At 38.4% G+C, this 18,258-nt stretch overlaps 1 protein-coding gene across 1 annotated transcript in view; it reads left to right on the top strand.

The window, feature by feature from the left end:
* Positions 1–17,806, top strand: part of LOC103806462 (adenylate cyclase type 1-like) — a gene marked incomplete at its 5' end in the record, with an annotated part of 42,989 nt that extends 25,183 nt beyond the window's left edge. The window contains 2 exons of the mRNA XM_009079154.1: positions 2,868–2,979; positions 17,675–17,806. Of these exons, the coding sequence (XP_009077402.1) occupies positions 2,868–2,979; positions 17,675–17,806 (244 nt within the window). The remainder of the gene's footprint in view (positions 1–2,867; positions 2,980–17,674) is intronic.
* Positions 17,807–18,258: the final 452 nt, after the last annotated feature.

The raw sequence follows: 18,258 nt of genomic DNA, 5'->3' as shown, positions 1-18,258 counted from the left end.
TACTTGGTAGCTCCTCACTTCTTGTTTCTATGCATGCTAACTTTTTTTTTTTTAAATAAAACTACTTGGCAATCACTGTGAAGTGTCCCTTTGTATACCGTGCCATTATGAGGAATCTTTCATGCATAAATAAGGTAGCCCTAGTTTACTCTAGTTTAATCCTCTCTGAGGATGTGAACCTCCATGGTAATTACTGATTAAGTTACTGTGAACCAAGGCTACTTTGCTCTTGGATGAGTGTATCAACAGGAGCAATTAATGTGCTTTAACACTGATGTCACTCCTGTAGTTGCTTTGTCTTAACTCTTCCAAGTGTGTTAGACATGGCCTAAATCAAGGCTGTCATTATGTTGTTGTGAATAATATATCCAAATCAAAGGAAAGGGAAATTCAGTGCTAATATCTGTTCTACTGAGAAATGGGTGGGCACTTGGACTTTGAAAATATTTGAATATATTTGAAAATATGGTTTGGCCCTGGAAACCCTTCAGGAATATCACTTGAATTCTGGCACTTTATATCTTACAGTTTATCTCTTTTTATGAATTTCATGGCCATAGCAAGAACTTGAATCCCTTTTCTGTTCTCACTCCCTGTGACTGATTTTGCCACCTCCTGACGGAGGCCTTCTGTGTCCTTTATGTTCCAAAAACCTGAGCAGAACATAAGTGGAAAAAAAGTTATTGCATCAGATGGGTGATTTGACTCTATGTCACAGACCAAGATGCTGCCCTAATTTCTTTTAGATGTTGTACAATGAAGACTAAGTCTTGGCGCTGCCCCACAGTACTTGTAGTCCAAGAAGTAAGGGAAAAGGCAACAGATGGACACAGACAGGTGAAGAAGTGCAAGAGATAATATTGGTTTGTGCATTAGCTAAAATAAAATGAACAAGCTAACGAGTTCCAATGCCACTTTTTAGAATATCAGAGCCCTGTGTATGTGAGAGAGGGTCTCCCTCCTCAGGACTGCCACCCCATAGAAGAAGCAAGCCTGCAGTCCCAGTTGCACTTTGGGTCTGCAAAGCCCCTGCTCCTCAACTGGCTATTTCTTGCCATTCCTTCTGCAAAGCCCCTGCTCCTCAACTGGCTTGAATTTTGCCATTCCTGATGCAAAATCAGGTTTAGTCATTTGTATTTCAGCCTGCTTTCAAAAGAAATGCAGCAGTTGCTACAGCTGTTAACATTTCATGGTGGTAGAAATGAGCAGATTTTCTCTTAAAAAAAGGCAGAGCTTCTACTCACAGCCTTTCCTTTTCTGTGCTATGTCTAGGCATGAGAGTTACAGTTTGCACATTTTAAGAATATTGTATTAAAGGATTTATGAATTTTGTAAAAAAAAGTTAAATTTTTTAGAAACATTTTTATGCCAAGAAAGTGTAACAGTGATTTATGAATTTTGTAAAAAAAAGTTACATTTTTTAGAAACATTTTTATGCAAAGAAAGTGTAACAGAAATCATAATTACCTAACTTATTTCATTAGCTTAAAAATTTATACATGCAGTTAACTACAGGATTAAATAGTTCACAAGTGTAATGGAAAAACTGTGTCTCAGCATATGATAATTACATATTTCACCTAGATTTTCAATTTCGTGTTCAGTTATATATTGGTACTTTTAGGAACTTCATATTTGTGTATAATTACCAGAGTTTTGGATCAAATGCTGCGGACTAAGTATTTTTTAAATGTTTAAAGGATTGACAGGCATCCTATACTGACTTACTAAGGTAGTCATGTGTAAAATAACTTTCCTTTTAACTGAATGATCATGTATGAATCTGTTTCCTGTGCTCTGTGCTTAACTAATTGAGTGGCTTTGATGTAAGTGTACATGTCAGTGTTGTAATGGTTGCTCTGTTAAGACATTGTTATATAGTCTTCACACATAGAACATTTCTGTTTTGTGTGTATATAGACATTCATCATTGTTAAAGACCTTGGTAAGCAGGTAACATTGTTACTACCTTAAAGACCTAACCCTGGCCCCCTGGTCCCATGCTGGTTTTTCTAAAGTAGATGATGTTGGTGCTACTGGAAATATTACAATTCCTGTGTGTGTGGCTAGACAGGGAAAAAAGTGGAGAACGGAAAACTGTGGACTTATTAGGCCTGCTTCTCAACCATTGCTGTTTTATCTAAAGAGTGTAAGTTTTTTGAGGTGAAGGGGAGTACTTAATGCTTAATTCAACTTACAGTTTGCAACTTAAGTTTTACATTATGTCAAAGATACACAGTCCATGGATCATGGGACTGTTTATTAGTATTTGCAGAAATAAGGACTTGTTTGACATTTCTAATCTGGGTGTTGAAAACAAATGCAGTGGGTTCCTGCGGTTGGCTCTGCACGTCTGCCAACAGAAGGAGGACTCTAAAGAGTTGAAAGGATCGTGGCACCATATATTCTTCAGTTTCAGGATTTGCACAAGAATTTTTTTTCTCTCAATTGCAGTGATATCTCTGCTTCTTCCAACTATTTCCCCTGAGAGATGGCTGGGAATCGTTAAGGCAGACTAAACTGTTGGGCATTAAAACCTTGCTAACATTGATGAAAGCTAGATGCTTGCCTGAGCCAGACAGCACAATACACTCCAGGGAATCCTGTCAATGTGGTGCTTTGCCATATTTACACCAGATAGATGTGTAGGTATTGAAAGTGTCCGAGGGTTCTCTACAACAGTGGACAGCACAAGACTAATGCCTATTTGTCTAAATTTTTTAGCATGTTTGTTCCAACTGGCACTTTGTTGGTAGCATTTCAGGGCTTATTGGAGTTTGTGCTTTGGGTCATGCTATAAAAGAGTATAACAAGAGTGTGAATATGTCTTCTGTACTGATTTTTCTGGGTTTTTTCCTTCTTTACAGCATTCTGTTTGCAGACATTGTGGGGTTCACTAGTTTGGCATCACAGTGTACTGCCCAAGAGTTGGTGAAGCTGCTGAATGAGCTTTTTGGAAAATTTGATGAATTAGCTACAGTAAGTACAACATTCTTATTTCAATTTAATTTACATTTCCTTCTGAAATATGATCCATGAGTTACACACATTAGAAATCTGTAATAGACTGATTTAGCCCTGCGTGTCATGAATTTCTAAAGCTTCCATTTTTTATTAATGTTCTGGAGAGAAAACAGTCCATTTTAATTGCTTAGGGAAGAAATATAAGTGGTATTTTTAAATATACTTTTCTTCCCCTTCCATACAGTCCATTGGCTTTGTGTGCACAAAACAGAAAAAATATTACAATATTTACATTTCTATCCTACATTGAAAAAGCCCCAGGATAATGGAAAATATAAATATTGGCATTGTGGCATAAAACTACTTTCTGTGATAATAAGAAGCTAGAGAGTAAAATTCGTTCTTCACAGAGAGCACTCCTTGCCACAGAAATGATGGTAGCTTTTCAGAGAGGCTATTGTAGGCAAAATGGGATCCATACCATAATTGATGCTTGTGTTTTGGTTGCTGCACTTATATTGTGCTAGATTCCCCAAGGAACAGAAAGTGAGAGAAATGTTCTTGCCTATAACTCCTAGCAGCCTAATGGTACCACAGCCATTTGACAAGAAATAAAAGGAATAGATATGCCTGAAAAAGTCACACATCGTGTTTCATGTTGCATTTAACAAGATGCTGAAAATGTGTTTTCCCCTTGAAGAAAGCAGAACTTCATCAAATCTGTCTTGTTTGCCTGCCATGTCCTTAGAGCCTTCATTGCTGAGAAGTATCACCTCCACAGAAACTGTGCTCCTCCACTATCTAGCTATTTTTGCTTCAGACTCTGTGCAGCAGCCTAGAGAATATATTTCTTTAGGCCCTCCACATTTTTTCAGTCTGAACTCACTTCTCCTTGATGTAGTCTTCCACACAAGAGGTCTGAAGCCTATGGATGTTTTGCATCTATGTCTTCCTCTTTATAAACAGCTCTCAAGGACCTCAAGCAGACAGAAATCTGCTCCACAAGATGCCAGGATTGAGGCATCTATTCTTAGTTAAATGGGTTAAGGAAGACCTCTTCTTAGTTCAATGGGTTATTGTTTGATTAAGTGCTATGTCCCGATTTCCTCTAGATGTTGAAGTCATAACAGGAAGAAACTGCTGTCCCTTTTTTCAAGAGCATAAGATTAACTTAGCTGCTGTGTAGAGATGCAATGGAAGCATGGTTTTTTGACATGAATTTGTAACACACTCATAACCCTTTGTGTAACAAATTCACCTCTGGAATTACGTGTCTCATAGAGAGCACAGGTCCCCAGCCCAGGACTGCCATGTAGATAGTCATTGGCAAGAGCTTAAAATGGCTTCAAAAGTTCAAATAGTCTTCTTACTTTAATTTCGTGGCTGAATTTCATCCTTCAAATGTCAACCAGCCATTTAATAGCCTTTTTTAAAACTTATGCTGCCCATGGAGTCTTCATAGCCATGAAACACAAGGCAATTCAATAACATGGAAGTACTGTGACATAACAGAAGATCACGTGTGCACACAGAAATGCATATGCCTATGACACGTGGCATGATACTGAAGTCAGGGGCATGACTACTCTACCATACTTGCTCCCTTAGCAATGGCTGCATGCTGCCAACTGGAGGTGTCAATGATAGATGAAGGCAGGGTATCAGGCAGATGCCACCTTTTGGTGCAAGGTCAGTTTGTCAGGGAAGAAGCAGTTCAGAGATAGCAGAGGAGCTGAAAAGCCTTAACTTTTCTGTTCAGCCTTCAAGGATTCTTTTTTCAAATCTTACTGAGAGAAACCAAATGGCATCTTATAGCTATGTGAGAAAGATTTGGTATTTAGTTGTACTTCTAGTTCAGATTGTTCTGCATTAAGGTGTGATTAAGGGCAGAACATACAAGCTCTGTTTGGCACCTTGTGATGTGATTAAGGGAGACTTGTTACTGCAGTCAGAGAAATGTGCTGAGAAGTGTAAATTTTTGAGAAGGATTCTGATCTCTTGATTAAAACAGCTTCTAAATATTCATTGTTAGGTCAAAACAGAGGACTGGGCTGATTTTAAAACTGTGCTGTGCTTTAATATTCAGAATGATTAAGGAGGAAACTGCAGGGAGAAGTGTAACAGTGATAGGGTATGTTCCCTGTGACTACCAAAATGCAGTCTGAGAGTGTGCATGCTGTGTGCTGCTGTTTCTTGGGAAGCAATGTCATCTGGAAGGGGCAGTTTACACAGGATAATGGAAAATATTAATTACAGGGGCAGTTTATTTTATTTGTTAAAACAATTGCCCTGTCTTAAAAATGTAATGAGTAAAAAGAATCCCTGTCACCACTGTGGGAAGGATAGTAAGTGTAAGGCAGCTTGTATTTGCTGGCAGCCTCATGAAGAATCTTGGCATTTCAGCACATTGACACATTGCAGGAATAGGGAGTCTTTGCTTTTTGACAGTATGGTTCTGCTAAAATTTGTCCTTCTGACATTTAGAAGCTGGTGCATGCTTTTTACCATTAGTTATTTCTCTCTTTCTGTATGCTGTTTCTTTGGCTTTTTTTGGTAAAGGCACATAGTTTTCCTTGCTTTGAAATGCTACATCATTTTTTTTATAAATCACAACAGCTTCAAATATAGTTAAAACTCATGACAGGGAGTTCTGAATGCTAAACTTAGGTTAATGTCATTCAATTCCTCTGAAAGTGTACTTGTGCATTCTCTTAATAGAGAAGGGAAAAAATCCTGATCATACTCCCTACTAGAAATGATTTGTACTTTTATCATGTCCTTTCTTTTTTTATTTACCTCTAGAGAAAATATGTTTTTCAAACACTTGTCTTGTACAGGTTTTTCCATGTAAATCACTGAGTCTGAAATGTGCTAAAGAAGAGATGGTCAGAATACAGTAGTTCAAATCATAGAATCTTAGAATATTTTGAGTTGAAAGGGACCCATAAGGATCATCAAGTCAAAATCCCTGTTCCTTTCAGTACTACCTAAATCATCTAAGAGCATTGTCCAGAAGCTCCCTGAAAATCATGGCATGATTTCTGTTTTCACAATAGCAGAGATTGGTTTCTTAAAGAAATAATCTTAGGTAATTGTATTTTATATAGGATTTTGTGGTCTCATCAATAGCTTTTGAGTCCTAGGGCCAACTTCAGTCACTCTGAAGAAAAGAATGTGAGTCTCAAAAATATAAAGCTCAACAAAAATGAGTGTCAATATTAGTATCCTTACAGGAGTGTAACTTCATCCTAGACAAACATCAGAGAATCTACATGGGGAGGCACCATTATGAGTGCCTCGGGGTTCATTTGTGTGTCTGGTTGCTGAAGTCTTCTAAGTCTCTTTAGGCACCTTGATTTTCTAGAATCATTTTGGGTAAGTTTGCCCATGTGGGGGTTCCCTTGGGACTGTGTGACTACACATAACAATAGCATAAGCAGTTGGTGAAGTTTCTCATAACTCCTATGAATAGTTCAAATAGGAAAGAATTATTTTGCATTGATATCTATTGGATTTTATCTGCAATTTGGGCTTAGTTTGCTTAGTTCTGGCTATTACTTTGAAGTTTTTTTGTTTCATCCAGTTAAGCAAGAGTAGCTTTGTGCGGTCTCAGATCTTGCCCTGCTGATAGTCATTCTGCATTGCATAGTATCAATAAATACTTTAAGCATCCAATCTTTGTATATGCCCTTCAGATGCCTTGCAATCAACCTTTGACACTAAAGCTAGCTTTCAGTTTGTCATTCTTCAGCCTAACTGTGAGTGACAAATTTTAATGAGATGTAATCGTTTCATAATGCTGTTTATATGTTCCCAAGGAATTCCTGGACACATGGCACCTAGGCTGGGTGCCTTGTTAATTTAATGTACTGTATATTTCACTGCGTTTTCTCTTCATGCTTCAGCTGTGGCATGGATTTACTGTGAAAGAGGGAGAGACTCAGAGCTGCAGTTACCCAAGTAATGTCACATAGAACTGCACATGCCCCTGCATGGGAACTGTTGTGGTCAAATCTCTACTGTGTTGTGACACAGTTTAGATATGCCCAAAATATTTCACCTGTAACTAGTCATCTTAAAAGAAAAGAGAAGGCATTTCTTCAGCATCCTGCATTGTAATGAAGCAGGTTTGATATTTAGAGGTTTTATTTTCTTCTTTATTTTTCTCACATACTTCCTGCATCTAATCTACATGGAGAATTATTTGTGTTTACAGATTCATGTATTTCCCTTTCAACTTCCATGTTTCTGCATCTTGGACTTCTAAAACTTTTCATTTACAAGTCAACAAGGCTAAATAAATTTTAAGCACTTTACAAAGGATATCACTAGAATCACAGAATCATAGTATCATAGAATTTTAGGGTTTGGAATGGACCTTACAGATCATCTAGTCCCAACCCCCACTGGCCTGGACAGGGACACCTCCCCACTAGACCAGGTTGCTCAAGGCTCATCCAGCCTGGCCTTGAACACTTCCAGGGTTGGGGCAGCCACCACTTCCATGGGCAACCTGTTCCAGTGTCTCACCATCCTCACAGTAAGACACTTTTTTCTAATATCCAACCTAAACCTCCCCTCCTTCAGTTTGAACCCATTGCCTCTTGTCCTATCATTGCAGTTCCTAACAAAGGGTTCCTCTCTGGGTTCCTTGTAGCCCCTTCAGGTATTATAAAGCTGCTATGAGGTCTTCACGCAGTCTTCTCTTCTCCAGGCTGAACAGCCTCAACTTCCTCAGCCTGTCTTCGTAGGGGAGATGCTCCAGTCCTCTTAGCACCTTCGTGGCCTCCTCTGGACTTGCTCCAACAGTTCCATGTCCTTCTTGTGTTGAGGGCACCAGAACTGTACACAGTATTCCAGGTGGGGTCTCAGGAGAGCAGAGTAGAGGGGGAGAATCACCTCCTTTGACCTGCTGCCCACACTCCTTTTGATGCAGCCCAGGATTCGATTGGCTTTCTGGACTGCTAGTGCACACTGCAGCTCACAGTGAGTTTCTCATCCACTGTCACTCTCAAGTCTTTCTCCGCATTGCTGGTCTCTCACCCAACCTTTAGGTGTGCCTGGGATTGCCATGGCCCAGATGTAGGACCTTGCACATTGTTTTGTTGAATTCCCACCTCTCAAGCCTGTCAAGGTCCCTCTGGATCTCAAATCCCTTCCCTCCATCTGTAACTGCCCCACACAGTTTGGTGTCATCAGTGAACTTGCTGAGGGTGCCCTCAATCCTGCTGTTCATGTCATCGACAAAGATATTGAACAGTATCAGCCCCAGTACCAACCCGTGAGGGATACCACTCCTCACTGGCCTCCACATGGACAATGAATCACTGACCACAACTCTCTGCCTGCAACCGTCCAGCCAGTTATTTATTCACTGTGTGGTCCACCCATCAAATCCGTGTCTCTCAAATGTGGAGACAAGAATGTTGTTCAGGACAGTGTCAAATGCTTTGCATAAATCCAGGTAGATGCTATCAGTTGCTCTGCCCCTATCCACAAATTTAGTGGCCCCATCATAGAAGACCACCAAATTCATCAGGCATGACTTGCCCCTGGTAAAGCCATATTGGTTATTACCAATTAGAAGATGATTAGAATATTCTGAATGAAAGATGTTACTTATTCATGCCACTTTTCACATCTCATCTATTAGCTAGACTGACACATACCACTTCCCTGTTTTTTCCATTCACAGTTATATATACCTTAAGGCTTTGCCAGCATTTGCAGGCTCAATCTATTTTTCTTTCTTTCCATTTTAATTTACTATCCTTCCATGATTGTCTTCTTAGCATTTAACAATTTTAACTTTGCATATTTCAATGCTACTGAAGTAGCTTTTTGTACCTGTTCAACCTCAAAGATACTGAACCAAACAATGTTGCTTCTGAGCCTTAGGCAAAGAGTCAGTAGTATTTTTAATTAGCTTGTGGTTTTTTTTTAACCATGTCAAGAAGAGTCTGTTCTTTTCTGAGCATTGAGCTAGCTTCTCCTAGATGCAATTACGTTAAGAAATTGCTTCTATTGCATCTATAGAATTCTTTTAGTTTATATGAAGATAATAATGGTCTATTTTTAAAATATAAAATGAACAAAATTTTGTGGGCTGGTTAAGATAGGAAACAGTGCTCAAAATGATAGCTGTAAGCATACAGTATTCAACCCTTGGTTTTGGAAATTGGTAAGTGTGCACTGGGGGGGGATATTTTTAAAGGCTGATTTTAAGGAGACTTGTGTCCCCAGTTCCCCTTGAAAGTTATCACCGCACCTGATCCCACTGAGGCAGATCATCCATGTAAGCTTAAATGTAGTTCCAAACAGCCATCTGGAGAGGTTTCCTACAGAGACCTACAGAAGCAAACTTTCTTAAATTAAAGTGGTCTTAATGAATATGTCTGTAACTCTATAGGATCAGGGACTCATGCTGTGTGCATGGAGTGAACGTAAAGTAAGTGTGTGGGGGACAGTGTTCCAGGAGAAAATTAATGTCGCACACTGTAAGTATTGTAGGAACATATAAATGGGCTTGATTCTCCTGGAATATATCTCAGTCAGAATCTTAAAGGATACTTAGTGTGAAAGCTAATGTATCAGTCATGATGATTGTGTAAAATATTCTTGCTAAAATCCTTTTTTCATTTCCAAGTAAATTAACATGTATGACTACTAAATAGAGTCTAGTTTTGTAATATTGCACTCCATGAGGAGTAAGGAAATAAATTATTGTGAGAATGGGAATGCACAGAAAAGTTAGGCCAAGAACCAGTAGGTTATTGCAGGTCAGCATATATAATTGCCAATAAAATTGAGGGAAAGCATTTGAAACAAAATGTCAACATTTTTATAGCTATGCTGAATAATTCTACATCCATTAATGCATTATAGGGCTCCCATGATGGTAGATAACTTGTGATGACTTCACAAACACATTTCTAAATTGCAAGCTTACATATGCTCATCTGGAGAGGGACAGCTTTCCTCAATCAGAGCCTACCAAGTCATTTTCTGCAGCACTTCCTATACTGTAACCAGATTTGTTTTCCTTTCCTATTTTCTGGCACTCTGTAGAAGCTCTTCATGTCTATGCTGACACTTATTGCAATAAGTATGTCTCCATTACTCTACTAAATTGAACTCTGTGGAGTATTGCGCTTAGCTCATTCTCAAGGCTTTTTGTTCTGGGACTAGCAGATGTGCAATAACTAATATAAGTTGATAAAATTACTATTTGCAGGCTTTATTCCATTAAAAGGTTATTAAAATAGTTTCACATTTTAATCCCGTGGTTTAAAACCTGGGTGAAAAAAAATGGTAAAATACATATGTAGTAATTGACAGGCTTCAGAGGAGTTTTCTAATGGGCTGGACAGTTTTCATAAGTGTATTATCACTACTGGCACACTGCAATATAATGGAGCTGGTGCTAAGTTCCATGTCACTTCATTACACTTAGGATTTGACTATGAAGTTTATCTGATAAGCTGGTTTCAGTAATCTCTCATGCACTGTGGCCCACATTCAACATAGTTATTAAAATAGATTTGAATACCACACAGAGAAACCTTGTTGGTAAATCTTTTTGTTTTATTGAAAAAAATAGAGATATAAGTGAAATCATTGTTTGCCATTAATGAAAGTTGCAGATGATATGAGTAAACTCTGCATCCAGCTCTGGGGCCTCCAGCAGAAGAGGCACCTGGACCTGTTAGAGTGGGTTCAGAAGGGAGGGCTGGAACATCCCTCCTGTGAAGAAAGACAGAGGTTTGCTATTCATCCTGGAGAAGAGAAGGCTCAAGGGAGATCTCATTGTAGCCTTTAAATATGTAAAATGGGGCTTATAAAAATGTCAGCAAGGACTTTACCAGGGTCTTTAGGACAAAGGGGCAAAAGGTGTTAAAATGAAGGCAAGTACATTTAGATGGTATATAAGGAAGAAATTCTTAATGATTAGGGTGGTGAGATACCAGCACTGGTAGCCCAGAGATGGTATATAAGGAAGAAATTCTTAATAATTAGGGTGGTGAGATACTGGCACAGGTAGCCCAGGGAAGCTGTAGATGCTGCATCCCTGGAAGTGTTCAAGGCCAGGTTGCGTGGGGCTTTGAGCAACTTGGTCTAGCAGAAGATGTCATTGTCTATGCCAGTTGCAACTGGATATTTAAAGATTCTGTGATTCTACGGTTTTCACAGATTTAGCTTTTAGAAGTTAGCCTAAGTAGGCTAACTTTTCACTGTAGTAGAAAGAGGGTCCTTTCAAAAGAGTTTTGAGGTAGAGTTCTAAGGACTGTTTTGCATGTAAATCTAAACCCATGTTTTCATCTTTCTGTGCACCTAGCTGTGTCTTTTGAGAATAATGCTGCAGTCTAAAAGACTTTCACTTGGTTGCCCTTTCCATGGAATTCTTTTAGTTTTGTTTTTCTCTAATGATCTTTGATGCACAAAGAGTGAAGAACTGAGGGAAAAAAATAGATTTTGTAATGTTTTGTTTAATTTTATAAGGATATAAATATAATAAGAAAGTGTGACTATCAAAAATATAATCTGATCTCTTACAAAGAATCTCTCCCTGTCACCATGCACTGAACTTAATAACTTGGTGTGGTATTGCTTAGTTACACTGTACAGCCTTTCAACTAACTCCATCCATTTCACTGCCTTTTCTTCTATGACCCTGAAGGACAGTGATTTGTCCTCTGTTTTGTTAACAGCAGAACACTGTACTGTGTCCTTCCAAAGGTGCTTGGAGTGGTAAGACATTCTCTATACCTCTGCATAGAGGAAAGTATATTACAGTACTAGTATGTATGTGGATATTACTAATGTAATGCCAGGAAGAGGTATCAACACCCAGACACTTTCTACCAGTTTGTATTTAGATCTTTTTAAGGCAAGTGCTCAAAACTGGTGTGTGGCCCATAACTTTCAGGCTGGGCCACCTTGGTTAGTATCTCAGTACTCCACAGGAGTGGAGTGCATTTATCCCATGTGTTGTGCCTATATGCAAGAGGATGTAGGTAAATTTGCAGAACTGTGTGGTTGCATGTTGTACATGCACATATGTATGGATGGGTACATATATTTATACAATATGATAGCTTAAATAGAGAACTTTTTATGATTCTGTCTGATCTAATGGGCGACTATGATGAAATTGAATAGAGACATCATTTCATCTTCAGAGGATATAGTAGAAAATACGATTCTTTCTGCAATGCTCTTTTGTGTCTGTATACACTTCTGTAGTGTATGATAACTTCTAGAGTGATTCAAAGCTTTCTAATCCAATTTTTGATGGAGATTAATAGCGCACTGGCATAAAGCACTATAAATGTTAAATATGCTGCACATGCTATATATATTGAAAATAAGTTGCAGTGGTACCAGTTGTGAATCCTTTTCATCCTCTCTTAAGGCCTCATTGGAAGCAGAATAAAGTTCTAGGTTTGTGAAGAAAGATAAACAGGGAATTCACTTTATTGTTCTTTTATGTCTTTGGGGAGATTTATAAGTGCTTTGCATTTTTCCCCCCAATAGTGATTTTGCATGGTAATAACTAAGAAAGGACTGTAACGGTGATGTGGTTAGCCTGGATTACTGAATTATTGCTTGCATCCCTGAGGGTTGGAGGGACTGCTGGTATAAATTAATGCAGTTCCCCTGAAACCCACACCGCCATGCTGATTAATATGAACTAAAAATTTGATCCCCTTTGCCTACCTGTTAAAAACAATTCAGCTCTTAGTACAGCAAGCTGCTCAGAGGAAGTTGTTGCAATGAGGCTTTCCAAAAGAAGATGACTGGTAATCCAAGAAACAAGAAAATAGGAAGGGGAAAAAGCCCCACAAAGTACTTCTGTGAGGGGTCCTTTCCTCAGGGTCACTGATCTTTCTTTTGGCTCATGGAATGCCTGTAAGGAAGGGTACCCTCTGTGGTACTGCCTGGCCCCAATGATGAAGATCTTGACAGCAGAGCTGGGAGACTCATCTATATTCCTTCTTCAGTCCTCACAGTTCACCACTTCCCCCCAGAATTAATTCCACTCTCAGCGAAAACTGAGCCTTCAGAGATTTGCATTCAGTGGTTTCCCTCTACACAATGCTTCTCTTCAATACATCAAGAAAACATTAACCTATTTTTTTCAGGGAGTAGGGCAATGTTTTTCCCCACACAGATTCAAACAGATTCAGACAGAGAATGGATGGGGGAAGCTTGAAAGGCTTCAGAGCTCAAGAGCTGTTTGCTGTGCTGCCAGTGCATCCATCTTCTTCCACTCCTCTGCTGCATGCAGTGCTGCTCCTGCTCTAATTTGCAGCTATGCAGGGGCCATGTTTACAGATCTCACTACTGCTGAAGTCTGAGGTAGGGTGAGTATGCCAAAGCCTTACTCTGAGACCCTAAAGCCTACTTGATCTCCCTTTTGGCCCAACATTTAAATAGCTGAACCTGAACATATGTTGGGTTTGGGTTTCTATTTTCTTTTTCTTTTTTTTTCTTTAACACTCTAACTTGCAATCACTAGCATTGTAGGTAGTGACAAAACTCCTGTTCATATTTTTCTAGCCTAAACAAAGCTAAATGTTATTATTGCTCATGCCTATAGCATTCTGAGGGAGTGTAAGACTGGTAGGGCCTGAGCTGGAGGAAATGGGAATCACTGCTTATGCATCTTTTTATAGGCCTTACTAATATTTTCTTTTGCTTTGCAAAACATAACTAAATCCAAATTGTCTGAATATGGTAAAGAACCTTTCTATGTATCTTAGATGATGCAGTTTTTATTAGGAATGGCAAAAATGTGTCTTTCTAACTTCTGGATAAATAAAATCCCTTCTGCTCATAGACTGTGATTCCAGGAGGGTAGGTCAGTAAAAGTCTGAGGAACATACCTGCAAGTGAGGTTACTAGCAGGCTTGCAGACAAAGAAATGGATGTGTATAATAAGCATAAAATAGATTGTAATTAAGTCACAGAGAGTCAGACTCATCCTTGATGAAATTCCGTTGAGTTAGAGGAGTTGCAAGAGAGAGTTCAATGTTTAGCTTTTAAAATCTTGCTTTTTAAAATCTTAGTCTATCCGACCTTCCTTTTTGGCTCACTTTGATAGGTACTCACACACCATGATGACATATGAGTATGTAGAAATACCTGGATTGTTGCAGTGACAGAAGGAAGAGAAGGGACTCTTTCCTGCACTGGTGTCTGCCATCTCTAAAATAGATAAAAGCTTTAAAGAGGCTCTTCTCCTACCAGACAGTGTTATAAACAACAAAAATTCATCTATCAGGAAACAAGCAATTACTTACTTAGATAGCCTATTACAGAGCCAAACAAACGAAAATCCCAGCAGCAACAATAAGGATTGTTGCAGTCTGATATCTGACAAAGATCCTCCTTTAAAAGTCTTTGCACTTATTCTGTTCTAGAGAACATCTGACTGTCTGTTTATGCTTATATATTTTGCTGGGAGAAGTCTGACACCTTTTTTGTTATTTCTTTGCGATAACCTTTTTATATATTTATCTATATATATTAAACTCCTGTTCTTTTTTCCCTTTTTATTAAAAAATACCCTTACCCTGTGTGTATAAAACAACATTTGACTTGTGTGGAGTTAATGGTTCAAATTTTCAGGTTTTCAGTCAGAGTTGGCAGACTTCACTCTTTCTGTAAAATGCATCACATAAAGAACTACAACAAAAACCCAGAATTGTTTGAAACAGACCTCCCCCCCCTCGTTCTACCTAATAGATGGATAGAATGAGCTGCTTTATAAAGAACTTGTCCGAAAGTGTGGAAGAGCTCTTAGCAACTTCGAAGTATCCTCTGCTTACTGAGCTGAGCTTCCACTACACACTGACAAACCCTGTGACTGAGAGTTGTGCCAGAAGGATTTCTGCAGATCCACTTGGAAACATCTTACTAAGGCACCGCAGGTGGGCAAGCTGCCTGACTAATGCAGTGCTAGCAATCTCTAGTGCTTTTTGTCATGTGCATAAAACCAAATTACCATTTGTTTCTAAACAGACATTGCTTGTATCAGCTGTGCCTAGAATTTGTAACAATCACACTTGAATTCATCACTGTCACAAATGTGAAAAATATTGCCGACTCAAAGACTTCTTTGGAAGTTGCTGAGGAAACAAAACAAAGCTAGAGAAGGAGTTTGTTTTATTAATTTGCATATCAATCCTTAAAAAGATGCTCTTACAAGCTGCACTGTGACTCTTTCCTGGAAGTCTGCCTCACATGTCAAGAAAAAGAAAACAAACAATTTTTCTAGAGATTACTGTATATTAATTTACTATTATAAATCAGGACAGTGAGGATAACATGTGAAAAGGAATAAACAGAGTGCTGGCTGCAAAAACAGCAGGTGATTTAGCCATATGACTTCCATCAAGATAAATATGTCTTCAGAAAATACTGCTGCAGTTCTTTTATTTTTCTCTCCCACAAGTAATAAATTGACTTGGAAGAGTGGCAATGGATTAAGCTCTGTTTTGGGTTTCTTTTTCCTTTCCTAAACTGTCTACCAGGCTGTTACCAAGTCATTAGAAATGAGCCATTTGGGAGGTAGACACTACTAAGAGACATTCCTGATTGATTAACTCATAGGTATTGATCACCCCAGTTTACTGAAATGGCATTTATGAGTAGCTTTTGTATGGGTCAAATAGTCATTGCCTGGTCACAAATCACACATACCAAATTTGAAGATGAAAAGGGCCTTATAGAGGATTTTAAGGTGTGGGCCAAAACAGAATTTATTTTGAAAATAGACTCCAGCTTTATCTACTGAGTACCCTCTACTGCTTCAAGATTTGGCCAAAATTAAAAAGAAAAAAAATGGCTGATTTTGACAGTATAATACCACTAATAAAAAACTTAGTGGTTTTTACTAAAAAAAAAAAGTGATTACTATCCAAAAGCCTGTTTCGCGTCAAGATGGATTTTAAGATCTGCATATTACTTTGGGTGCATCAATAATTAATTTACTTATATAATACCATTAAGCTAAGAATCTCAAAAAGTCTAAGTAAAACTGATGAGCCATTTTGTGGCTATAAGCAGTGGGAATATTCTTAAGGCTCTGGTGATAATCCTTGTAATATGTAATTATGCTTGTATTCATTAAAATATATGTTAGCAATGATAAATAATGGTATATTTAAAATCCTGCTGTACAACAGAAGAAATATTAAATTGTCTCTATTGGAAGGGCCTTTTCTACTACTTAAGCATACCCAAAACCCCAGCTCTCTCTTTGAGTCAAGAACTGAATTTGTTGTGTGATTTATAAAAAGAAGTAGACAAATCAATGTTCCCAAACACTGTTAGCATCCCTTCTTCCATGCGTGAACAGAGGCAATTCTCATTTTATAGTATTTGTTCAATATTCAGTACCTTTTCTCAGTATTTTTTACAAAGAAGAGTGTGTAATAACAAGCCCAAATGCTGGTATACATGGAGACATGTAGAGGGAAAAGCATTGCTGTAGGCATAACCATTGCTACTAAGCTGGAATATGGGTAATGATGTGGAGAGTGCGGCCAACTCGGGAAGGCTTTAATTTCTGTAGTCAGGAGACTGGATGAAAATATGTGCCTGTTATGAGAAGCTGAACAAGTATGATTCTGTGTTTAGATCATTTTTTTTCCAGGAATTTTAAATTCCATCACCACCGCCCCTTCTTTTTCTCTTTCTGTGTTACTGAAGTCAAGCCTATATAAGCACACTACTGGGGAAGGATTTTTGTTAATCCCCTTCCATCATACAACAGTTAATTTTGCATGGCACTTACTGGCTGAGTCTTAGCTGTGTAACTTGGATTCATTTCATCAGGTTATTTACTTTTCTGTGGCAGACTCTTAAATGGGTGGAAGTTGCCATCATCTAGCTACAAGAGATACCATCATCTCTGCATGTCTCCTTATAGCTTTATTAGTTAGAGGCTCTGCTTTATCAAAGGCATTTTATTGTGTGCTCTCTGTTTAGAAATGAACTTTCTGCTCAGACCTATCTAGCAGTCATCATATGCCATTACTGGGTTTTTTTAAAAAATGGGAGATGTAGCCAGATCTCTTTGGCTGTAGAAATTAAACTTCATGCAAACAGAAGATAAATTTGACGACAATGCAAACTGACTGTAGCTTCTGATCTGCAAGTCTGTCGTACTGACCATGCTGTACTGTAAATTGTGATTTATGAACTGGTAATGCACAAATGTGTGTACCTTTACAGATAAATACATAATCTTTCATGGTAAACTGGAACTGAATTTGAAACAAAAGTTTCTCATGATGCAAACGTTTCCCAGTATTCAGTAGTGGTTTGGCTTTGGTCCTTTGGTTTGGGTTCATACAGAAATGAAGTCTCATTGCAAATCTTGAATTCATACTGACGTAGTGTGAGGGGCAAGGCAATTAAATTTGTTTAGATCTATAGTTTTAAGCAGTGTTAACCCATGTGTGTTGAACAATGCAGGGCTGCTCTTCAGTACATATATGTCTATTTATAAATAAATAAATAAACAAATGTGTGTATGTCAGCTATTTTGTACAGTGAATCTAGATTTCATGAACTGTAAGTTGCTTGATTTGACTACAAAAAGATTCTCTGAATGATTGCATAGTATTGGAGAAATTTTACTTTGTTAATATTGGAATATTTGTATGAATAGTATAACTTTTCCCATTCTGTTTTGTGAAAGGAAAACCATTGCAGAAGAATAAAAATCCTGGGGGACTGTTACTACTGTGTATCAGGATTGACCCAGCCCAAAACAGATCATGCCCATTGCTGTGTTGAAATGGGACTGGATATGATTGACACCATCACGTAAGTACTGTGCACGGTGAACCCAGACAGGAGTGCTGCAACAACTTCAATGTGGCATTCAGGAAATTTGTTCTTAGAAAAACAGCAGTGTCTCCTAGCACTGCCCACTTGGCAGTTCACACTGTTGCATTCAGGTCACAGGATACTGATTTTAGGAAAGGGTCATTCTAGACATGGATTTTCCGCTCCATTTATTTGCTGCAAGGGGTAAGTGCACAAGCATGAGTCTGTAGAGGCACACACACATACTGATTAGGTGGCAGAAAGGTACTGGGAAAAAAGAAAATATACCTGTTGCCATTTGTCACCAAGGAAGGAGTCAAATTTCTTGTTTTGCAGTGATAAACACTGCACATTTTGTACACCAGTGTGTAAACTCAAAGCCAGACCTGACATATGCCTCTTGTATAAGTGTTTGTAGTCTCAAAGTCATAGCTTGCTGATTGCTCCTCTCTG

Source organism: Acanthisitta chloris, unplaced genomic scaffold (assembly GCF_000695815.1).
Source record: "Acanthisitta chloris isolate BGI_N310 unplaced genomic scaffold, ASM69581v1 scaffold747, whole genome shotgun sequence".
NCBI lineage: Eukaryota > Metazoa > Chordata > Aves > Passeriformes > Acanthisittidae > Acanthisitta > Acanthisitta chloris.
The sequence above is the reverse complement of the archived record's forward strand: the minus strand, read 5'-3'. Positions and strand labels throughout refer to the sequence as shown.